Source organism: Cygnus atratus, chromosome 6 (genome assembly GCF_013377495.2).
Source record: "Cygnus atratus isolate AKBS03 ecotype Queensland, Australia chromosome 6, CAtr_DNAZoo_HiC_assembly, whole genome shotgun sequence".
Taxonomy (NCBI): Eukaryota; Metazoa; Chordata; class Aves; order Anseriformes; family Anatidae; genus Cygnus; species Cygnus atratus.
This window is the reverse complement of record NC_066367.1, coordinates 26,246,618-26,271,635: the sequence shown is the minus strand read 5'-3', so window position 1 is coordinate 26,271,635 and position 25,018 is coordinate 26,246,618. Positions and strand designations below refer to the sequence as shown.

The 25,018-nt window shown below is 48.5% G+C and overlaps 1 protein-coding gene across 5 annotated transcripts in view; it reads right to left on the bottom strand.

Annotated features, from left to right (window-relative positions):
- Positions 1-9,424: 9,424 nt before the first annotated feature.
- The window catches only part of CLASP1 (cytoplasmic linker associated protein 1), a 164,669-nt gene continuing 149,075 nt past the window's right edge, over positions 9,425-25,018 (bottom strand). For 2 of the 5 annotated variants that reach the window (XM_035536857.2, XM_050711378.1), the window contains 3 exons: positions 18,316-18,522; positions 16,108-16,224; positions 9,425-14,371 (listed from right to left, as the gene is read on the bottom strand). In XM_035536857.2, coding sequence (XP_035392750.1) covers positions 14,285-14,371; positions 16,108-16,224; positions 18,316-18,522 — 411 coding nt within the window. In that variant the 3' untranslated portion in view covers positions 9,425-14,284. The remainder of the gene's footprint in view (positions 14,372-16,107; positions 16,225-18,315; positions 18,523-25,018) is intronic. The other 3 variants (XM_050711380.1, XM_050711379.1, XM_050711381.1) reach the window with 3 other exon arrangements.

Here is a 25,018-nt window from a genome sequence, read left to right as displayed (position 1 = left end):
ACATCTGGTGCGAGCAGTAGCAATCACAGAGACTATTACGTGAGATAACAACATCATCTTTCATATGAATAAATAGAATAAACCTAAAGTGACAGTATATATTTGGCAGTGTCAAGGAGTCAGATTTATATCTAATTTTCATAGCTGCATTTCAATGTTCTCCATTTATTTGGAGTGCCTCACATTTTTATTTTGTCTTTATATACATAACTGGTGCTTTTTTTCTTAAAAAAAAAAAAGTTTTGGCTGTAAGTTTCCTGTTTGGGCTTTTCTAACACTAGCAGAGAGTACGATAACACCTTTTTAATCCAGCGAATCCTAGCATTGACTGCATTGATGAACAGTCTGTAACACTGGTGGGAAGAAAAGAAAAAAAAAAAGTGTGTTCTAATTGCCAAGCAGGATCACAGGAGATGCATAGGGGCAGAGAGCACCAGCCACACTCAAGGGGCTATCTGCAGAGGAGGTCATAGGAAATGTTTGGTAATGATGACACAGTAAATCTCAAGATGAGACTTTGGAGGATGAGAAGGGGATTTTATTTTAAAAACAAGCCTGCTTTCATTCACCCTCTTGTACCCACATACTCACAACCAGTAAAGGCGTCCATTATCCAGGCACCATGACATGTGAGTTCAGGGTCTGCTCAGAATCTCTTGCAATGACACAGCACAAGGGCCTCATCCTGGCGGCTTCTGTGGGTGGTGGTGATTTGCTGCTTTGGGACGTACTTTGTGAATGCTGCAGCTGACAACTGCCCCACTTCTTCTCTCCATCCTGCCCCACCTCTGTAGGCCAACAGAGTGATCTAGACAGCATGCTGATGAGGGTGCCATTAAGGCGTGCCTGCCTTGTACCCTTTCTTCTGCCCCTGGTGCTTCACAACCAGCCACTCCCATCCAAACCAGTGGTGACCCTCCTGTTGCAGATCTCAGCCAAATGGGAGTTACCAGGAACAACCCCTCTAACGTGCATGGCCCAAATGGAGCTGTGAGCCTTTCCTCATGTCCTCCTGCCTCTGTCACAGGTGCCATTGCCAGCTCCAGCCCTGGTCTGACTGGATAAATGTGACCAGAGCTTTTACCAGATCACCTATGGTGATTTAGGTGCAGCAATTACAGCTACGATCCCCTCGCCTCTCGTGGATGGCTGCTAAAACCGCAGCAGAGGACCCAGAGACCTGCAAGGGCCCAGGCTGCTCCACAGGTGTCTGTGGAAAGTGACTGCACTGAGCCACCCAGCTGGCTATAGATCTGACTTTTTGGGGATCCCCATCTCTACTGGAAATAAAAAAATAATAATAATAAATTTTGAAAACCATAGAACTAGATAATGCAAGAGCCTTCCAGTGGCCCTGAATGTGCTATTCATTGAGGTCGGAAACTGCTATGGAATTTTTCAATGCATAATTTAATCTCCACAGCCTCAGCTCCAGAAGCGGAGGGAAGGAGCCCAGGAGCCAGCAGCAGCCAGGCCCTGGGGCTAGGAAAGGGAGCAGTTCAGTGGCATTTGGTGGAGGCATAGGCCAAATCACACGTTACAACATCTCACTGGCAGCGTTGTACGGCTGGAAATGCAGCGCCAGGTGAGCTGCCTGAAAGGGCAAAACCGTTCCCTGTAACATGTGTTTGGCCAGCTTTCTGCCCCTCAAATGCCAGTAGCCTTTTGGTGGGGGCCTTTCACTTTAGAGACTCGCCCAGGTATTTAGAGTTTGCACTCAAAAATACAGGACTATTGTCAAAGCAGAGGGCAGCGCCAGCCTGAGAGACACAACATGGAGGAGATAAGCCATGGACATTCAGAGGGGAGGCATTTTGTTGACAGCTGCTCTGCACATGCCTTCCTCTGCCCAGAGCAGCTCGAGGGCACACAGGCCTGACTGATGGCAGGCAGTCTGGTGGGGACACAGCCATCAGTGGGGCACACACTGGTGAGAGGATTTTTAGTTTTCAAATTAGAGTTTGCCAACAGAGCCCTGGCCTCCCAGCTCCCCATCCCCAGATGGGCTCCGTGCCATGTCCCCTGGCTGGGGTGGGCCTGCCGGTGGGGTGGGCCCAGGCCTCTGTGCCATTGCATGGGCGCCACCTCAGCGCAGGGAAGGCATCACACATGGGCCTGAGCGTTGTTAGAAAATAACCCCTATGACAAATAGAGCTGAAGGGAAGGCAGAAAATCATTTAAACATGCCTTAGCAGCAGGGGAAGGCCACATCTGAATGTGTGCTCTGTCTCCCTGCAGATACGGCATCGCTGCGGAGGGCCCTGAGAGCACAAGGAAACAAGAGGGCCTTGCCACCCTCTTGGTGATGGGTTGGCCTCGAAGGAGGACACGTGTTGTGTCCCCAGATACCTCTGGGCACCATGGTGGGGCTCCACATGGCCATGCAGGTGCCTGCACTGAGCACACTGCCACGGCCATGGGGAGTGGAGCATGCCACAGGGATGGCTGGGGTGACACCATGTCCCCCATGGGTGCTCTGCCTGCTGCCTCTGCTCCCTGTGCTGCAGTGTCAGAGCTGTGCTGTCACCTCTCTCACCTGTAGGCAGTTCAAAAATTTCAAATCTTTCAATCAAACGTTTTTGTGGCAGTGAATTGTTTTGCCCTTGCTAACTTTGTCATTTTGGGTGCAGCTTGCTTGCACCCGTGGGCAAGGCACGTGTGGCCTTCTCCAGGGAAGCACCTGGCCAGGCCCCATCCTTTGCCTCTGTTTCCCCATCTGCACAGCCAGGGAGCTGGGCTGTCCCCACAGGAGCGCCGGGAAGACGGATTGGTTAATATTTGCTTAGTGCTTTGGAGATAGCACTATATAAATCTAATTACATTTTGTGCCCTCATGTGATAAGGATGTCATCTTGGATTAGAGGGGATTAGATGTTAATGACATTCCTGTACATACTGGTCCCCTCCAGGGCTTTGATTTCTGCTGAGAAGGTTTTTCACCCTGTGTTCAAATCAGCAGGCTCCTACTGATTACGCTAATCAAGGAAATCAAGTTTTTTTGGTGGCTTAAAACAATGCTCAGCAGATACCTGGGTATGTCTCAGCCACCTGCAGGCAGGATCTGGGAACACTGCATGACTGTGGGACTGTGTTGCCTGTGCTTCAGCAACCCTAAACCCTTAGCAGGGCTGGGGGATGCAGGCTGAGTGCATCCCCTGCCTGTGTGCTGGGCTTCAGACACAATGTCAAGTTATTAAGTGCAAATCTCAGTTAATATTTAGCATTCACAGAAAACATGCAGATTACAAATTCCAAAGAAAACAAAGTGAAAAAACACATGCAATCACTGGGGAAAATCCTACAGAAATGACATCCCAGCAACCAGCATGTCTCCAATCTGCAGCAATGTTCCAAGGTAATGATGGGGAATCTGGCTCCCAAGCTGCATGACGAGAGGAAAGTGAGTAACAGGGATTTTGATTTTCTAAGCCCATCCTGCACAGCATCCACCCATACCCTGCAATGACACCATCTACTCTGGGAGGGTTGTTGGGGTCCAAGCCCCTCTCCCCCAGCAGGAAGGGAGCTGAGCTGCCCCAAGGGATGCCTCCCAGTGCTCCCACCTGTTCCCAGCATTGGCTAACCCCTACCATGGGCTGGATTTCAGCCACCCACTTGGAAAGAAAGGGGCTGCTCTGTCTCCTCCTTTTGTCAGCATGGGTTTGACCCAAAGGAAGCCCTGGACCTGTCACCAATTGCTGAATATCCCAGATTACCCAGGAGAGTGAGGCAGGCTGCTATCAGCAGAAGGAATGGAGAGGGAAAAAGGAAAAGAGAAAGGGAAAAAGTAAAGGGAAGAGGAGAGGAAAGAAAGGAAAGGAAAGGAAAGGAAAGGAAAGGAAAGGAAAGGAAAGGAAAGGAAAGGAAAGGAAAGGAAAGGAAAGGAAAGGAAAGGAAAGGAAAGGAAAGGAAAGGAAAGGAAAGGAAAGGAGGAAAGCAAAGAAAGAGAAAGGAAGGGATGCCACCTCTTGCCTCCAGCCCCGAGGTGTTGGAGCAACTTTGGCTCACCAACACTGAGAAGAAGCTCAGGGGAAAGGAAAACCTACAGGGACATCTTAAGCTACACTGAACTTCCAGAAACAGAGGCCAGGGGGGTCCTTTTGTGGGGAACCTCTACAGCCAGATATAAAACAGGGACCTGCAACAAAAAGTGGTCAGAACAGGTCAGCAGGGAGCTCTGCGTAACAGCAAAGGTCTTGCAAATGTCCCTAAAGCGTGAAACTGGTATTCACCTAGGCTGCATGCTTACGGCTGGGCAAGCCTATCAACACATGTTGGCAAGACTGATCGATTGAAGAACTTGCCAAAATACTGGGAGGAGATGGTCTTCCCTGAAGCTAAAGCTGGGAGCAGAGGCTCATAAACTTGCCATGGTGCGGCAGCAGCAGCACCCATCTGAGTGGAGAGATGCCCCCAGAGAGCAAGGTGAACCACATCATATCAGAAACTGAAGATATCAGAAGGGCTTTTGGAGAATGCTCTGTATCAGGGAGCTGAGGCTACAACAGCTCTGGAGAGCACTGGTGAAGAAAATGAGCTTGTGTGTACTGCATGTGCTGTGACGAGATGCCTGGTCCAAGCAGGCATTAGCAGCCACAGGATTTTTCCTCACTGAAGAACCCAGGTGCTGTGATTTGAAGCTTTCACAGGGACATTGGAGGACAATTAGATGCCTAATTAGGCATCTCAGAGGTGAGGAGGCAGCTTCACTGTGGCTGGTGCCATCAGTCTAGGCTCAGTGCTCCCTCTCCTTCCAGGGCAGGAGGAGGTGGAGCACAGCCAGAGGCCTCCAGCACAACGTGCTCAGCTCGGGCCAGTCCCGCAGGGCAGAGCTGAAGCAGGCCAGGAGACTGGATTTTCACTCACAAAAAAAAAAAAATCAAGGCTTTGAGGAAAAAAAGGTTAGATCAGCGTCTGAAACAAGCCGTGTTCCCTGGAAGCTGACCCGTGGCATAGGCAGCACTGCGGATGCCACCAGGGTGCACAGCCCATCCAGAGCCGTGAGCATCGCGCTCCTTGGCTGCCGAGACCGACCTCCTTCCCAGCTACTTCAGAGCCTCTCCTCCGAATGCAGGGCACGGCGCCAAGCTGTCAGAGAAGCCGGCAGGGTCCCATTAGCAATTTTTATCAAACTCGACGCTTTTTGGCAGAACGTTTCCCTTTGGGTGAGTCAGCAGCCTTGGAAAGCCGCTGTCGGCTGCAGCGGAGCTCGAGCCAGGCGCGTGGGGGAACGCCGCCGGGACACGCACCTGACCCGGCGCACGGCGCTCAGGGGGAGCCTCGCAGCGAGCTGCCTGCCCCGAGCCCCAGCTCGCTGCCCTCATCTCTGTTCCTCGTCCCTCAGCCCTGCGTCCTCGCAGGGGGGCAGCCCGGCAGAGCTCCTCCAGGCTGTTTTCAGATTAGGTGGAACAAGGTGCCTCAGGTGTGCTGATGACTTAAGGATGCACTCACGGGCTAAGTCACCCTGTAAGAACTACCTCCCTTTCAGCATGCTCAATCACATCGTAGGTTTGTCAAAATCAGCCCTGGAGATGAGGCAACAAAACTTTCATCACCCCTAGGAAGGTTTTGCCCTACCTCAGCCCAAAGCCCTGCAGGAATGGAGTTGTCCCCCTTCCACACAGTTTGTCCCAGCACTTTATTACTCCACCAGCAAGTTTTCCTCTCAGGCACCCCGCCAGCGCTGTGTTTGGTCTCCCTCCCCTATTTTTGGATATCTTTTTTTTAATGAGGATCGGTTATGGGGAGGCTGAGTCCTGTGCATGGGCCTCTCCCACAGCATTAGGGGAGCAGCGGGGCCGACAGCTGCCCGGGGCTGCAGGCACCTCCCTGCAGGAAAAAGCAGGAAAAAACTGGCAGGGAGTGGAAAGCAGTGGCAAGCAGATTAGAAAGCCAGCTCCTATTTATAGACCGGCAGTGAGAAACTGCCCCGGCGGCGGGGCCACGGGTGTAACCCTTCCAGCCCCGAGCACCAGCCCCAAGCGAGCCCCGCTGGTGCCACGGTGGGGCTGGGGGAAGCAGGGGAGACCCCACACAGTGCTGGGGCTGGAGGCTGCACTTTATGGGGGTCCTCCAAGGCAAGACCATGATGGCCGAGGGCTGCGTTTCTCCAGGGACAGAGGTGGGACACAGGGCAGCTCCTGGAAAGGACCGTCCAAGTGTCTTGCTACAAGGTGGCCAGAGCAAGCTAAAAATGTTTCCTCTAAGGAAGAGGCAGTGAGGATTTTGGGGGCAATGCCAACTTTTCCAGCCTCGTTTGCGACCCCTGAGCTCTAGCAGGGTTGAAAGTAACGGGTGCCAAGGCTTTGAGGGCCACCACATTTGCATCGCCTGCAAGTGGCCACCGAGGCTCCACCTCAGGGGAGCTGCTGCAGCCCTGACCCCGCACTGCCACTCGGCGCTGTCACCCCAGAGCTTACGGACGAGCTGAGAGCCAGAAGTTGTCACCAGCTCCTTGCCGAATTCACGGTGTCAGAGGGCTTTCTGAAACAAGGCATCTCCGCTTTTCACACAGGAGCCTCCTCCAAGCTTCTCTTCTTGCAGAACATGGAGTGATTTTTTTTGTTTTGGTCAAATCTATTAACGTTGCCAAGGAGAGGTCACACCAACGCCAAAACCCACAGAATTCAGATCACAAGTGCCCTGCACGCCCAAAGGCTGGGACCGGGAGCTGAGCAGAGCAAAGGGTGAGTCCCAGCAAGAAGTGGTCAGCACATCTATAGGTCTGAGGAGCACACCGGTACCGTCCTCCCAAAGCTCTGCTTTCACTGCTACACTACCTGCTGTCATTTGTGTGTGCCTTCACGCCATAAATCATCATTAAATATACAGATTGAGCATTGCCGGCTTGCTCAGCGCTCTGCTTTCCCAGGCCTGGATTTCTCTAGATGCTGTGGCAAGCAGAGGCACGTCTGGGAAGGGAGACGCTCCCCCAGGCCAGTCTCATCGTGCAAAAGCCCCAGCGTCGGCCCCTGGGGCACCCCAAACAGAACGAAAGAAGAGCTGCTCAGCTCTGCCATACTCTGTTAGACCTCAGCACAGCCTGGTTTGTCTGCGTGAGAAGACAAAGGGCTGCAAAAAAGCATCAAAAAGGCATCTGAGCTGCTCGAAGCTGCCGCGTGCCCCCAGCATGCAGACAGCAGGGGCTCGGGCAGGCTGCACCACAACTCCCCGTCCTGTAAGAACCAACACACCCCCCTGCCCCCCCAGCTATAGGTCTCAACCAGTTGCTGCCTCCTTCCCAACAAGATTTTCCAGCTATTCTCTCACTAGCTTGTGTCAATAGCTATTTTTTTACAAGATTTCTTTTCTTAATTGATCTAAATCCTTTCCCTTGGCTTTCTTGTTAAAGGTGGATTTAAAGAGGAGCTCATTATCTCAGCCATTTTTGAGTCATTATTAATTCCATCCCTCTGCTCATTAATTACTCATTACCCCTCACGCTGGCAGGCTGCTTTGTCCCCGATGTGCTCGCAAGCAGCCTCCCCGGCACCCTGTAATCCCCCCGGCCCCGCGTTAGCTCGTTCTGGTTTCCGCTGCCTTCGCTTTCCCTCGCCTGCTCCCCGTCTCCTCCGCTCCCAGGCGAGGCTTTTCCTTTCGACTGTGACCGAGTGGCCGCGTCCTGCTGGGCTCCTGGAGCTCCCAGCCCTAGGAGAGGTGCCTGCTCCTGGCCGGGGGCTTGGCACTCACCCTTGGGTAGGGTCCTGGGTTTATTGGGCTGATATTTACCAAGCCTTTGGCTGCGGTCAGACCCCCAGGAGAACCTGCCATCAGGCTAGCGTCCATGCCTGCGTTGCCCCAGCAGCTCACCAAAAGCCTCACAGGACATTTTTTCCCTTTGCAGCAGGGAGGTGGAGATTTACAGCCCCCGAGGTGAGCGCAACGTGCGTTTACTTCCACGCTGAGCCTCCTCCATGCATGGGGGCACGCCGGGCAGGGCCCTTTCCAGGCTTCATTGGTGCACACGAAAAGGCAAAGCAGGAAAAATGCGTTGGGCTGGTAAAGGGGAGAGAGGGGGGTGTGGTGTTTGCCTGGGGAGGCTGAACGAGGAGGGTTGCACAAGCAAGTCATTGGGTTGCACAATCAAAATCAGCGGAATGACTTTAACTGAAGTTACCACCGATCAGCCGAGTTGCACTTTCCCAGGGGGTTTAAGCTGAAAAGTCTTATTCTTTAACTGGAGGAAATTAAGATAAGGTAACTGGCCCAGAAGTGCGACTCTGGGCTTGTGCTAAGCCGCCCCTTGGTGCATCCCTCAGCGGGAGGGAACTGGTTGCAAAGTGCTGGGCTACTGAGAAATCGGCAGCAGTTGGGACCCTCCGGGACAGAGAAAAACTAAAAACTGGGCCGCAAGTGCTCAGAGCAAGGAAAGTGCCAGCAAAGTGCTAACTACCTTTAATTGCTGGCATCAACTCCCTTCCTCCACCACGGGGGAGAGCCCAGCGAAAGCATCCAAGCCAGCAATGACATCCATTCCTCACTTTCCATCTGTGAAGCAATGGAGTAGTTTGGGACTGCAGGGGACTTCACGACAAAAAGAGCTGCAAGTAGAGACACTTGGAGATGGTTTCAGCGAACAAACGCCCCCTTGTCAGCGTGCAGCCTCCTCCTGAAGGACGCGCTGCAGCACGTGCAGGAATTGAGGACGGGAGCCAAAGACTGAGCGAGATTATTTTCTTCTGCTCCTGTACTTCACTTGGAGAAACTGCTCCAGGATGCTCCTGTTGGACCTTTCACTTGCTGTAGTTGCAACACCCAAAACCATTGCCTCTGCCATGCTGCTTCCTGTAGCATTGAGGGGAGGCCTGTGCTGGTATCCCTGGAAATGAAAGTCTCTGCACTAAAGTCCGTCTCTGTTTCTGCCAAGGAGAGCAGCAGAGGGCCAGACTAGGGCAGCGAGAGCCTGCAGGCCCAAGCCATTGCTGGGGGAAGACAGCGTCTGGGAGAGGAGCTCTGTGCTCTGCCGCGGTTGGGGATGAGCCCGCAGCTGCAGCTCCATCTTAGCATTTGTTCTGCGTAATGTGCAACAGAGCAAGGAGTGGGTAAAAGCCAGTTGCAGAGTACGGAGGGATGCTCTCTGGTGATGGAGTAGGCAAACACCCGGCCTCCTCCAGTCCAACCCTTGCTGCCTGGTGCTCTGAAGGAAAAGGAGACCTCCAGCCTTGCAAGCAGCCCCCTGCGCGGGTTTTGCACAAACTGCCAGAAGGATCTATTTCTGCATGTGCAGGATGTCCCTCTCCTCAGCCCCCACAAAAAGTTCTGCAAGGACTGACCATTTTAAGCACGTATCAGTGAAATCCAGCTCCCTGCCTTGGCTTGTCTAATAACACATTTGCAATGCCTCAGACTTCAGAGCTTTTCCCAAGTCCCCAGGGCTCTAAGGCTAATTTAAGCCAGCATCTGGAGTTTTACAAGGCACAGAGAAGATAGCACTCTATTCATTCTCTCTTCCCTTTCTAATAACCACAGGTACGTGGCACTGCTTGAGAAAAAACATGTGGGAGGTGCTCTGGGAAGAAGCTGGGGTCACAGGGCATGGCTGGACCTTCCCTCCTACTGCTCTGGTACATAGCAGAGTCAAAAAAAGCCCCTGCCACCACAGGGGGGAGATGGTCCATCTGCAGCAGGGAGACCAGCCACTGCTCCTCATCCCAGACGGGCCCAGACCCCAAATTCTTCATGGGTGGCATCCCACGTGGCAAAGCCCTGCAGCTCCTCCCTGGGTCAGGCCCAAAGCCCTCCTTGGGAGGAAGGAAGGCACGACGCCAGAGCTGGCTCGTGCCCCGGCTCCTGCAGAGGCAGCACGTCAGGCAGGTGAGCGGCTCTGTTCCCAGCAGCGGCTCCTGCCCAGCGCCGACAGCGAGCTGAGCTTCAGGGCACGTGGGGCAGGGCAGCTGTCTGGAGCTGAAGGACAGCAGGAAACGTGATGGGGAGACAACAAGATGCTTCAGCAGGACAGAACTGCTTCTCCAAAATGTGCCGAGCCCCTGCTTTCATAGCCTTGTGTCCAGTCCTCCCGAGAGATCCGCTCCTCCGTGAGTTTTTCCCTTGTTCCTCTGCACACCATGGGCAGGGGCATTTCCATGTTAGCGAGGCAGCAGCAGCCACTGCCACAACCAGACTGTCCTCGCACCAAAAGGCTCGCCGTGTCCTCAACAAAGAGCAAACCCATTACCAGCAAAGGCTGCTGGACTGAGACACGTTAGATAATGCATCCATTTTCATATTTCTCCCCTGAAAAAAAAAAACAAAAACAAAAACAAACCCAACTTCCACTTTTTCTAGGGCAAACTCAAAAGGTTTTATTTTAATTTTTTTTTTTTAGCAAATTCTATCACGTAAATGTTAACAAAAAACATCTGTACAATTGCCATGATACACTCAAAAGTGAAACAAAAGATATAAATACAGATATGGATGTAACATGACAAAAGCGGAAAAAATAGAAAAAAATCCATGCGCATGAACACGGTGCCAGCAAAGTCATTTCTCATGGCTGGCATTTTTCAGAGCATTTTTTCACTTCCCATTTAAAACATTGTTAGCAACGTCCTGCTGTGTTCTACAAAGGTCTATTTTTCTGTCCCTTAATATGCAATATTATGCTTGATAAATAAAGGGGTGGGGAGAAAAAGGTTTCGATGACAAAGATGTGAGTTATGTTACTTATATAGGTTATCAGTAAGCTAGTAGTAAGCAATAAAAAAAGACAGTCTCGTATTGTATTGTAATCCAGGCAAGCACACATAGTGTACCTTAAGAAAGCCACATGCCTCGATAATTCTGCACTACATGAGAACTACAGTACGTAGACCTGGGGGGCAGATGGATCCGGTATTCGCCCATGCCCATGGAGCTCTGGTGCAGCCAATGGCAGAAAAACACATCCACATCTGAGGTTTTCGGCAACCTTACAGCCAGGAGCCGCTGTCTGCTGAGAGATTTCTCCCATTCAGACTTTTAAAGCATGGTGGGCAAAAAAAAAAAAAAAAAAAACTTTTTTTTTCTTTTTTCTTTTTTTTTTCTTTTTTTTTTTTTTTTTTCAAAGGTATGAAAAAATTGAAGCCCTGCATAACGGGCTGCAAGGAGAAAAAAAAAAAAAAGGCAGCTGCAGTAGATGGCTACTGCTGGGAGAACGTGAACACAAGCTTCACCGGTGCGGTGAGGCACTGCCAGCATGCAGATCTTTCTCTGCAAACGTGCGTGGACACTGTGATTTGTAGCCAGAGAGACCTTTATGCTTGCTGAAGAGAAAACAAAATGATTGTACAGCTTTTTGAAGTCAGAACGCTGGAGATCAGAGAGGTGACATTCAGAGCTAGCCCTTTGAGTACTTCAAAGGAAAAAAAAAAAAGGGATCAGGTCATGTTCAACATACTAAACAACCTTACTATGTACATTATACGCAATGTTTTATAAATACCTACGCAGAATGCTCCCTACTGTATACAGGTCTAACATACGTCTAGAGTACTCAAAGGATGAACAGTCCGCGACCGACTCACGTAACGAAAGGAAGGAACACCTTAATGAGCATCTGTTGAAAAACAGGAACAGAATCTGATTAAGAAAGTAAGGCCTGGTTCTACCATTTTGCAGCCCCAAGTGTGCCAATTGTATCTGAAAAATACGTGCTCATCTCTGTAGCCTCAGATCAGCAGCGGATTTCACACCTACTGCCCAGGGACGAGCTGTTAACTCCTACTGTAGTGTCAGCGCACGCGCTGGGGTCAGTTCGAGGACGTTACAGTGCGTTCACTCTCAGTGCATACTAACAGGATTTTATAAAATATATAAAATCGTTTGAGAAGGAATTCGATTCCTGGAGGTTTGCTACAGTGTGCCATTCAAAAAGAAAAAAAAAAAAAAGAAAAAAAAGCAAAAGAGTGATGGACCAAGCTCCATCACAGCTGGGAGGGACTAAATGCCACCTGGTCAGCCATGCTGACCTCTGAACCCCAGAACTGGAACAGAAGATGCTGAACTGAGATGGGGAGAAAAAGAGGCATAAATACTAAGCAGAATAAAAATAAAACTTAAAAAAAAAAAAACTACTAAAAATTCGAACAAGACAGCTAACTGCTGCCAACAAGTCGGCTGAATATTTCCTCAAAAGGGAAAATAAATTCATGTTAAACTAAAATAATTTGAATCATTCAAAAAAAATTAAAAAAAGAACATTGTAACAAGCGTACTGAAAGATGTTGAAAAGGAATGGTCCACGGAAAGGGAGACACCAACCATGGAGCAGCCAATCCTCCCTCTAGCGAGGAGAGAGCCTGCAGGAATCCCACCGCCAGTATCACAGGGCTCCTCCTGCCACAGCATTATCCACTGGGGAGCACAAGGGAAACCAGCCCTGCAGCCAGCAAAAGCCTGGACACATCCTCGGGAGCAGGTCACCTCCTCTGCTCCCACACCAGCCGGGAGAGGGGCCAGGAAGCTCTGAGCCCAGTCCCGCACAGCCCTCACACACCTCAGCCCCTCCTGAGCTGGGGACTTGGAGCAGAGCCGGCTCCCAACACGGCTCCCTGGGACTGGGCCACACGAGCAAGGACTGATGGAAAGGGAGGACAACAAGGCCTCATCCTCCCCACTGCAGTTCTGGCACCTCTCATGTTCCCAGCGTGCTGCCGAGGTGTCCCTTCAGCTCCTCCAAGGGGAAGCGAAGGAGGCTGGAGAGAGACTGAGGCACTGAGAGAAGCCAGGGAGCACACATCTATCGACACAACTGCAGGCCACCGTCCTCCTGCATCACTGGCAGCAAAATCCCAGTTCTGATCCGTGGCAGGTGTGGGGCAGGCCTGCCCACCAGCCAGGATCCAGCTTCAGGCCGAACACAGCACTGGCATCCTGCTGCTTCCCCCGGTCACAGGCAGAGGCAACAGGATGGGGAGCTCACCCTCTGCGCCCAGAGAGGTCCCGCTTCGGTGCAGGACGGTGCCATCGGGTATCTGACTGCTGCTGGCATGGCTCTGACTCTGCCTGTGTCGTCAGGTTGCAAAAGGATTTGCCCCGCGGCGCCCTCAGCCAGCACAGCACCCCAAGCACCCCCCAAAATGCAAAGCACCCAGCTGGGCTGTGCCCGCGGCTGGCTGGGAAGGAGGAGGAGGTTTCTGAAGGCAGCAAACAGCACTGCAGGCTCTTCAGGCACAGGAGGGGAACTGCAGCAGGTGCCCAGCACTACCCCAGCCAGCCCTCAGCTTCCGCGGGGTCATTTTGTCCAGTTTCAGATTCCCTTTCTGTCCTCTGGGATGAACAGTTTGCCCAAAGCGCACAGGATTCGTAGGGAGAAAGCAAGCCATTTTTTACCAACATCGGCGGGCCCGGTCAGAGCGGCAGGTCAGCCCTTTGGCGCTACGGACCTGGGTAAAAATACGTCCAGCCTCGCAGGGCAGCGCTGCGACACCGCCCTGCCAGCTCCGAGTGCCCACCCGGGGACATGCTCGAGCCTGATCCGACACCCACCGAGCTCCAGTGCCTGAACACGGGCATCAGTCCCAGAACTGTGACTCAGGTTCCCTTTGGGGAGTAACAAGTAACCTGAAACGTCTTTTTTAGCGCATGAAAGAGCCAAATGGGTTTGGGAGAGGGGAAATATTTACACGGTCAATGAAAGGAGCGACAGCCCAGCTGCTCTACACAGCACAGCTGGCTGGAGAGCAGTTACAGAGAAATCAGCCCATCGGAGATCTGTCAAAGGAACTATATACAAAAACTCAGATATTTAAAAAGAACCTACTTTTTCATTACTCACTTGATATCTCCTTATTAAAGCATCAAAGGCTGGAACCACAGCCACACTGGCAAAGATCTCCTCGTGGAGAGCCCTGCACGTTAGGACGACAAGAGTTGTAAGAGGAGAGCCTAGCCAGAAGGGCTGCGGCCGCAGGGAGACAGCGGGTAACTAGAGCACAGAAAGCAAAACTGGGCATGAACTAAAACAAGATTTGTTTGACCTTTACGCACGTCCAGGTTTTCGGACTCTGTTTTGGAACGCTAACCTAAACATATTTCCGAGATTTCAGCAGGCTATACAAATATGTTTAAGTATGGCTTTCTGTTGTTCACTTTTAATGAAGACTGCAACACAGACCTTGCTTCCTTTACATTCAATACCAGTAAGATTCTACATAAAAGCTTTAAGGGACTAAAATACTGATTGCAATAAATATCTGCATGGCCTCCTTTAGCTGATGGAGCGCGCCAGTGAAGAGTAGCAGAAAGGTCTCTGAGAGGCACCGTTGATTGCTTCTAAGTCTACACATATGTCCACACATCTCCATTAACTGTGCGTTGAAACGTCTGAAGAGGAACTGCTGTTGCTGTTGGTGGTCTGGGCCCTCTTTATGTACAAGTTTAGTAGTTTCATCTGAAAGAGACAACAAATATTAGGAGAAGATGCCAGGAAAAACAGACGGGCTGCAAGCCTCAAATACAGACTCTGCAGTGAACTCTGTTTTGGGCAAGCTGGCACCAGGCTCTCCGAAGGAAAACCAGAAGCAAAGCCGAGCACATTTCAGAACGTGCAGAAATAGGAGGGGAGGCCTGGTCCCACTGAAGTTACAGCCAGATTTAATGGGATTTTGAAAAAACATTTGTTTCACTTCAGCAGCTGTCAGTTCAGACCTCAGTCCCACAGTCTGCTCTAGGTAAGCAGGATTCCAACAGAGGTCAGTGGGGCCGCAGGTAGGCCCTGAATTCACTCACACCCCAGTAATCCAAGAGCCATGGTCCCCATGCTTAGGGAGTAAAAGCAGGATGGGTTTTGTTCTTTCCAAAACATTCATTTCAAATGACATTTAACTATCTTCATTAACTTGGGCCATCTAGTGAAACTGCAGCTGTTATGATTATACACTTCCTCTGCATGGGTTTGTTTTCTTGTTCTGCCTTACCACCTTAGCTCCAGATCCTGCAGTGACTCACGCACACACTTAACTTTAAACATGCAGGCAGTCTGCGTAAACTCGGAAGAATTACTCACATGTTTATAGTTAGTTATGTGGTGGAGTAAGTCCACGGCACCTAGGATACTGGGATAATAAAGTCTCTACAACATTTTATAGGGGAATTTCCCAACTGCCTGAATATAAATGAGGTAAATCTCAGCACCCGTAGCTCTTTTTTTCCAGAGCAAATGGGAGGTGCAAGTAATTTAAGGACAAATCAACTCAATTCAGAAATAAAATCCAGGTGTCCTCAGTCTCAGATTCTGTTTCGGCCTACACCACACTTCCTACCCATGAAGGAAACCATTGCTTCAAAACAACCAGATGAAGCTCTCTGAACTAAGTAGCTATTCACATTCAGAGACATATTTCAGAGACAACAATGCAGAATTCATCTTAAAATTGCAAAGAAATCTCAGGTGTTATGACTTCAAACAAGAGAAGTCTTGTAACAACTTCCTGAATGCCAGTTCTTCTCTGAAGGACAAGGCTGAACTAAAGACTTGAATTCATTTGCAGCATCAGGTCATAACTTGAGTTTTGCTTCTCACATGAGCCCAGGGCACAAAGGCTTCTGAAAGATTGCTCAGACTTGCTGGTGTCCCAGGAGGAAAGGGACACATCTGCCATGCTAGTAAGAGTGAAGCTCTACCTGCATTTCTACCAGCCCTCATCATGACCTGCTGCTGCTCTCCTACCCATCCTAACCATGCATTCCCATCACTCTGCATTACGTTAACGTCTCAGCCAAAGAGCAGACTGAAAAATAATTAATTTGTATTTCAGATTTGTTTTTCAGCCAGAGAAGCCAGCCGATCCAATTCACTGCATTGTCACCCCCTCGATGCAACGCAGAAGGACCAAGGTAACCATGGCTGTAGTGGGAAGGACCGGCTCAGAAGCAGCTCGCAGTTACACAGCATCGAATGCAGCATGATATCAAACCCTGAACCCCATTCAAAATTTGCTCTGCAGGGTATGAAATGCTCACACTGCTGAGCAGGTGTTGCCTTGTTCTAGTGGTGCTTGGCGTGGTCAGATAGTCTAACTCATTCGGATTTAACAGAGTACAGGGAACTTGATCCAGAGCTGCCATTGCTCTTACTCCTATTAGTAGCTGGCTGTTACCAAAATACCAGAGGCATTACTCACATACCTTGCTTCCTGTGAGTTGTGCGAGATGAGGTTTCAGTTCTTCTCCAATTACTGAGTAAATTGCCACTAGGCAAAATACACTAGCTTTACGGACGCTGCTCTCTGTGTTATCGTAACCCTAGAAAACAAGAAAAAATGGTCACAAATCAAACAGCACTTACTAACACCCTCACAGATCAATTTACTAAAAAGCTGATTAACTTTTTGCAAGTGTGGCTACCAACCTAACAAATCAATAGAAAGGCCTTGCTGAATGTAACAGTTTGCAATATGAATGCTCAAAGAGCAAGAAAATACAAACACCCAGCCCATCCTATTTGTTTCTTAAATTATGTCATTACTGTAAGTTATTAATATCTTGGGGTTTTATGTCATTAAGCAGGAACACAAATTCTCAGCTTAGGATTCTATCAGATGTACACATTCCCACGTTCAGTTCAGATGACCACATGCTGTATGGGACAACTTCCTGGAGTGGAACACCAGTGTTCCCAGCTTGCCTGCAGATACATCCTTCCCGAGCCAAATCTAACAGAAAGTAAATCAGTTCTACACCTGAGCAAAGTTATGGATTGAAATTATTTTTTTTTTTTTTTTTTTTTTAGAAAAGTGGCCTAATATTTATATCACTCAGAATATGAAATCCAGAATGTTTAGTGAATAGATGTTCTACCCAAATAGGAATTTGCATAGAACAGCTCTATCTAGGCATTAGAAGCTGCAAAAATCATTGTCATGGATTATTTTCCAACCCTTTAAAAGCACTGGGCTTAAACGTTGTATAGAGCAGTGCTACACCCGTGCTAGTCCATTAAATGAACTGCCTTCTGTAACCAGGAGCTTTTATTACTATTAATTTTTATTACCTATTAGGTAGGAAATACCATGGAAAAGAACATGTTGAGAGACCCCTGTGGGTGTGCTGATCTCTGGCAGCTTCTGCAGCTCAAACGAGCCATTGGATCACTCAGCAGCTTGTGCCATCAGTCCTGTACTCAGGCAGTGACTTATCGCTGAGCAGCGACCCCATAAGAAACCACACACATCTCCTCAGTGTGCGGGATGCTGGCTCCCCCAGACGCAGGGTGACCTCTGCCAGGAAAGGCATGAGGAGGGATGGCACATGGCTGGGGCTGCCAGGCTGCCCACAAGCAGGGCTGATGTTCTGGCTGCAAGGCCCAAAATACAGTCTGAAATGACTGTTTAAAATCCCAAAGAGCACTGAATCCCAAAGAGCAGGAGACCTAGGTGAGCTCAGAGAAATATTAAGCTGTGGTGCTCTTGCACAAAGCCCTTCAGCCAGAAGGATCCCCAAATGCTTTCCAACCACGAGTAGATTCTGTTGATCACTGTGACTTCCTAAGATGAAGAAATATCCCTGGCTGCTCCAAGATGAAAAATCGCAAACTAGGCTCCAAAATTAGATTTGTTTTAAGACATTAAAGCAATCTAATAAAACAAATATAACTGTGTTTTTAAAGGTGTGCTGCTCCCAAACTTTTCTGGTGTGAAGCTACACTGTCCAGATTGTTGTCACCAACAATGAGGGCTAAGAACTTTTCACAACAAAAGTTTACATCAGTACAGAACTGCCCGATTCCCAGAGGTTGAAATATAAGAAAACAATTGCAAGAACTGACATGACGAAGTTTTGACAAATGCTAGGATGCACAAGGGAAATTTCTGACTTTGCTCTTATCCATCCACTCTTCATGCTTCACAATGAGGCAGCTTCTTTATCCCAGTTCTCTACTTCAGTCTGACCACCCAAACACATCCACCCTTTCACACTGACTGATTTGCTCCTGTCACAACCCCTCCCCAGTACACACCCACATTCTCTCTCCTCCATTGCTGCTACCTCCCCCTATTTCCATCGTGCTTTCAGTCTCATCCTCGTTGCTAGCACTGCCAGCTGCTTGTACAAGGGAACTGAATACAGCCCCGCTACAGCCAGCACCAAGAGAGAAATTCACTACGTAAGACCAAGTCTTAGCACTGGCAAAAACACAGCTCCCCACCCAGCTTGAGAGGGTTATGAAAGAGGCTGAATGAAGTCACTGAGCAGTTCGGTCCTGATTTCAGAGAGAATATAAGAAGGACCATCCTGCCTGCTGGGCTTCAAATTAAAGTGCAAAGTACACCCAAAATGCACAACAGTTCAGTGACGATTTGCACTCAGGAGCATTTGTGATAGGGGATTCTGTACCTGTAACAATCCAGGAATGATATCAGGAAGGAGTTGATGCAATGATTCCTTGGAAATCCTCTCAATAACTTTCGTCTGCATTTTGATGGCAGCTAAATTGATTGGATAATCTGCAGTCTGAATGATGGGGCAAAGCACCTTGATGCACTGCTCAGGGTGGATGGAGCTTGCCAGGGTGGAAGCAGCTTCCTCAGCAGCTCTGACGACCTGCAACGAAAGCAGAGCAAAACCTTACATTAACGAGGTCACACTTCACAGACAAAACCACCTGTGTGTACTAGGAATGAACGCCAGGAAATACTTGGGGATGTTTATTAACAGATCTGCAGGAGGCTCTTCTGAAAGGCAATCAACTCCGAGAATTCGTGTTCTTCACCTCCAATGACATTTGTTCCAACCAGACAGCGGTACGCAGTTCGTCCTGCCTGAAGGAACTGTGTCAAAGATGTGGCTAGTTTCAAAGAGTTGATTAAGGAGAAAAAAAAAAAGAAAGAGTATCTTTGTCACCCAGTAAAGATAGGCATTGCTATCCTAGGAAAACCAAGAGGAAGGTACCTCTCTAGCCGCTGTCAAGGAACCTAAATCCACCAGCTTAGACTTCAATGCTAAATGTAGCTCCTTAAACATTATACTGCCACACACTGCATAGACACTGTCATACTTTTTAATATGCATCTACCCTGCTGAGTGCTTGGGTGCCCAAGCTGAGACAACCGTGCCTGCACAGATGCGTCCTGCCATGTCCCAGCTAAGCGCTGCTGCATTCAAACCCAGGCTGTGGAGCCAAGCAAGCTTCAGGATAATCCATGACCAGGCAGGAGTGCTCTGAGCACATCTAACACATTAAGGCGGCACTGGAACACTACAAAACATGGGAGGAAGAACAAGTGGAAACTGGGGTAGCATCCACCTTTTGTTTTTGTAACTAGCCCACACTGTAAGGCAGTCACGCAGGATGAAGGATCCTAAACCCAGTTCTACTCTTCACGTAAGGGAAAGCAAATCCACATCTTTCACACTTCTCCCCAGCAGGCAGGACAGCAAGCTGGAAGAGGAAAGACCTGATTCTCTCCTCCCATGAGAGTTTATTCATTTCATACTCCACAGTAATAGGATAAAAAATACAGGATAGGAAGCAGGTTTTCTTTTTTCATGTGTCTGCGCTAATTGCCAGGCAACGAACTGAGGTTCTCCCTTGCCTGCACTCTTCCTGGCCTCAAACCACACGCTCCATACTCCCCATGTTCTGTTTCAGTACACAAGATGGAGGATGCCTTTGCCCACCACATCCCCTCTCTTCTCCTTTCACCATTTACCTTCAAGGGAGGGTAAATCCTGTGTGGACAGAAATGCCCTAGTGGACAGACTTAAATCACAGACCTCAGCTCTAAGAGAGAAGCATTCACAAATCCTTGAACTTAGAGCATCTCCAGCTGTCCCCAGGCAGTCCTTAACTCCGAGCCAAGGAGCAGCCTTGGAAGACACCTCCCTGTTTCCCGATGGTGTGGGAAGCTCATATCTAGCAGCAGTTCTCTAACTCATCCTAAGCCAGACTCCTCAGGGTTGTCTGAAGTCAATATTTTGAAACCAGCAAAGGAAAATCTGTCCCAGACAATGTGCACAAACAAACAAAACCTCCCACAACAAATAAATAAATCGATCCACAAGTCTCCCATCACTTCGACTCAAGCCACGGTTGCTGGATTCTCTTCATTCCCCTCTTCCACACACTATCGTGGTATCAAACTCAGGGATTTCTGTTTGACTAAAGCAACCCATGGACAGCTCTACCTGTAAGGAACTAATGTGGACAACACGTGTACCAGGACAACTTGGAGGTTTAACCCAGTCCTTACTAGGACAAGAACATCTCCCTGCCTTGGCTACAAATTATTTTCCAGAAGAGACTAGTTGATTTCAAGGCAGAAGCCGTGAAGACTGAGCAGCTCAGGCAGACTACTGATGTAACAGAAGAGATAACCCCTGCCTACACAGCCTGCTTCACCCATGGTCTATTAGCTCATCACGGCTACAACACCGGCACTAACCTTCCGCTCATGCTGACAGCTGCCTCCCTCAAACAGGAATGGCCAAAGGCTGCTTGTACAGCCCTGAAGTAACAAAACCCATCCACTTGTTCTGGGCATCCCCCTCAGCAAAGCAATGAAAGGGATCTCAGATGCTTCAGCAGAACAAACACTAAGCTCAGGCAAGGCACAGGCAAGGTTCTGTAGCTGACCTGAGACCTTGATGGCTTCTGTATTGGTACCCTATTTACCGAAGCTGTCCAACTGCTCCACCTACCTCGGGCCTTTCTCAGCAATTAGATATAGCGTTAAAGCATATTCCAAAAAAGGAACGGCAATCCGCAGTGTGGTCAGTGTTCAAAAGATTTCATCCTGAAAGCTCTGTGAATGAGTAACGAAGCAGAACAGAGTGCTTGTTTAGGTCTTCCAGCCATTTCTTGGCTAATACCTTCTCAATTTCACACGTGAGAAGCATGAAGGTTTCCATGTCAGCCACCCTAGGAGGATATACTATGCGACTTTTTGGGAAAAGGAGAGAAACATCCAAGTATTTAAGGAAACCTAATGCCATGGTTTGGAACCATGGCACTGAATTGCTGGAAGGGATGAAGTCAGGAGCTCCCAGGAGGTCTCCATTGAGTCTGAGGAGGTTTCCTGAAAAGGAATTCACTGCTTGGCACTGCAGCTTCTGACGTCGTTGTTACTAGTGCTGAAACACTGCTAGCATCAAGCTCTCCACAAACAATGCGGTGGATAACAGAGGGTGCAGGTTATCTTGTAATCAACTTGATGTTTGCATGCAAGTCACTTTATATATACTAATATGCATATTTTAAAAAGCCTCATAACTGTTTGGACACAGGCCATTTGAGGATTTTGCTTTTTTGGCAACTCCAAATACGTTTAGTGAATGTTATCACACATTACGAGAAAGAAAAGCTTGGACATGTATCACAACTTCCTAAAAAAAATTATTTATTTTTAATCCCCACGGTATCTTACTTATAATAAAAAGGCAGTAATATTTTAGTATGCACCTGGAGCCAGACTGATCTTAAAAATACTACTGTAAGTTTGGGAGTAGGCAAAAATTTCAACAACTCCTTTTGCATTTGAACTCCACATACTGTTCACATAGTTTACCATGCGCATTAAGTTGCAGATATGAGGCTAGCACGAGACAAAACTTTTATTTTAAAAGCCTATTACCATTTCCAAGCACCAGGGGTTAAAACACAGCTGTACTTCTTCACAAAATGATCCAGGATTCAAATCGCAACAAAGGTCATAATACATTTTGCACATCGTAAGGTCAGCAAGAAAAGCTGTAAAGGTACAAGATTATTTATGCCCGTGCAAGTCCTTCTCTTCCAGCAAAGCTGCCCATTTCTAGCTAGGATCTGGCAGCATTTGCGCAGCAGTTGGGTATTTCACATCGCTGCATTTCCTCTGAATACAGAGGGGCACATTACACATGTCCAGTAGGGTTCCTGCTGATCCTAGCTAGTAAATGTGACAACACCAGGGAGATTTCCATGTCTTCCAAGAGCACATCTGGCAGGCAGCATCTGCATCCAAGCCACACTCCAGCAACCCCCTTAAGCGTATGTTTAGCTTTAATAACATGCTTAAGTCCCACTGACGTCAATGGGATTCAAACATGTGCTTACATGCTTGCTTGAATCAGAGCCTCGGCAGGTAACTCGCTGCCTTGGAAAGGAGCAGCAGGGGACAGGCTGTAGACAAAGGGGCAGGCAGGGTAGTACCAGCTGGGAGCGAGCCAAAAGGACAAGCTCTTCCCCCATTTGTGTCCGCTGGCACAGAAAGCCAAAATGCCACCACTCTGCAATGCAAGTAAGAGCCTTGCCCAAAAGGTCTTTCCTTCTGGCTTTGACAGAATAAAGCATTTCGGCACCCAGACCTGCATCCCACGAGGGAAAGCTTGTCTCTGAATACTTGCACACCACTGTCAGTCACATTCACCTGGTACCACCCGAGGAAATCAGCAGCATTCCTGCAGAGAGGGAAGTGTATTATCGAAAGATATGAGCTGCCAGGTCATGTGGCAACGAGGGTACACAATTATAGCTGAGTTTAGTGAAGATATTTTGCCTTGAGGCACAACAACCATGTCTTGCAAATTATACATACCGTACAATATCAAAAAATCAAAAATCTTTTTTTAAATCAGGGCTTTAACTTGACCAACAGAGTGAAACAACCTTAAAAGGAGTGGGAGAAACAAGCAAACATCCAGCAACAGCTCTTCTGCCCACCTTTGGAGGGAGGACTGGCAGATACGCACTGGGAAGCAATAGGAACGGCTCCATTAGGCTCGGACTAACAGCAGACACCACAAGAAGTGGTGGCTGTGAAACGCATCCTTTACGTTTGAGAAAAAAAGTGCTGTTCACTACAAGCTCAGACTGAGGAGCTTGTTGTCACAAAAGGATGCAGATACTAAACAGATCAAAAAATAGACAAGTTTACTGAAGAAAAAATGGCCAGTAAACATGAAGGCAGACAGGACCTTTAGTATGGGAAGACGGAAAGCTTCAGACAGCAGTAAGAAGGGAGGATGCCCTCAGTGAAGCATCACTGCATGCTTCCTAGTTGTTGTCTGAAGCAGGGTATGAAGTGAAGCAAAGTTTTTATTTAACCTAGTACAGTTATGCTCAGTTATCTCGGAAACGTGAGAGAAAACTAGCAGTCTTCAAACAATGATACCAGCTGGAAGAAGCAAGTTCAAAAGGGTGCCTCTGAAGCAAGATCTGCAAGACTGGAGAGCCTGCAGTGCTTTAAAAGTACTGACACCAAGCTGTGTGTAAGGTATGTCACAAACACAATTTTACCTCCTAGTGAAAGCTTAGAGCAAACCACGGCTGGAACTGGAGAGTTTGATGCCATTGAACACAAGGCAGGTAGCCCAGGAATGCAGATCTAAAAGATAGCACTCTGCCTTACAGAAGCAGGTTTTTCTCCTTTCCAAAGGCTTACTTTATGCTCTATGCGCTGCAGACTAGATTCAGCCTGACTTCTGCTGGCATAACATACGCTGCGCTTTCTGGTGGGCTGGCTCCTTGAAAGGCAACTGCAGCATGTTAAGGCCTTTCTAGTGAGCTCTCCCATGAAAGAGAAATAGTTATAATTCCACCCAGTTTGCTCGAACCAACTGGGTGCATCAAGCCACACAGATGTAGTGGAGGTAAAGAGCCCACCTGTGTAGCAATGTCTGCCTTAATGCTATATACAAAGGAGTACCCTTTGAAGTAACAGGTCAGACAGTCCTGGGAATATAATATGTGCATGAAATGCTTTCTGATTTCAACGGGAGGGGACATGCTAAAGTGCACTGTTAGGAACAGCCACCTGTCACAGATCCCTCTCTTCTAGTAGAAAAGCTGACACTACAAAAGTTGCTGGACAAAATTAAAACAATTCCCACCGGCTTACCTGGCTCACAATGCACCGCAGCCTTCGGATGCTGTTCACTCAAGACAGACAAAACCAAGAAACCAGGACTGCATCCCTTCAGCACCATTTCTTCTGCTCAGCTATTACCCTCAGTGCATTACAGATGTTGCTCGCTGCCCACTGCTGCAACAAGCAGCTTGCCTCTGGTAATCCGCTCTTGGCTTTGGTCAATACACAGCAGCTTTCTAAAGGGTTTTTATGCTTCCATTTCTGCTTTTAAATGACACATACTGGGCAAATAAGGAAAGAAAAATATATGCCCTGATTCCTCTAAGGAAGAACGTGCCAGCTGCATAGGCTGTGCAGGGAATGAGTGCAGCGTGCTGGGATCTGAGCAGAGCAGTGCTTACGAACCTAGACGAGAGTTGTACAGGACTGTGTGTGAGACCACAAGCTGGAGTACTTCACCACAAATGCTAGCTGCACGGTCTCTGCAGAAAGTTGTAGGGAATTAATTATTGCAAAAAACCCAACCAACAAACAGCAACAAAAACCACAAAAAACTTGGAGGCTTTTTTATTCCAGTGTGAAATATGCAGAGCCCCAGAAGTTTACTAAGCAGAAAACAAGGTTTTGCTTTGGGGCTTACAAGGCACACAGCTATGTTTTTGAAGCAAGCTTTGCTATTTAGAGGTAGTTACTTAAAGCCTGCATAATTTAGGCTGGAGGGAATGGAGGCTTACCAATACCTAGCCAGGCAAACTCCCATCCCTGAAGGGTATACAGTCTGATCCAGACAGGAACAAAGAATTAAGCACTACGTTTCAAAGCAGGAAGTGGACTCAGCAACGGGGAGTGCTAAGCAGATGAAAAAAACAATGATTTTTTTTTTTAAGGGATTCAGAGGAGATGAAGTAGATTAGGTTGCTTCTCCTGTGTACTGAATATTTCAAATGTGTTGGGAATTAGAGAAAGCACAAATGCATACTATAAAACATCAACAACTGCCAAGCTGCAGCACCTGACAGCTTCCAGCACAGACTATGCATCAATTAGCCTTAAAGACTGATCACTTGGTGCTTTTCTTTAGGAAACTGCATTTTGCAGAAACAGATACAGACTGTACCATAATCATCGGAGGACGGTTGCAAATCATCTTATAAATGTCAGCATCAATCTAAAAACACCCCAGCAAGACAGTAACAAGTATTTAAAGTTAATGGATAGCTGTGATTTGTTCTTCTTCACCTTCTCTTAGAGGG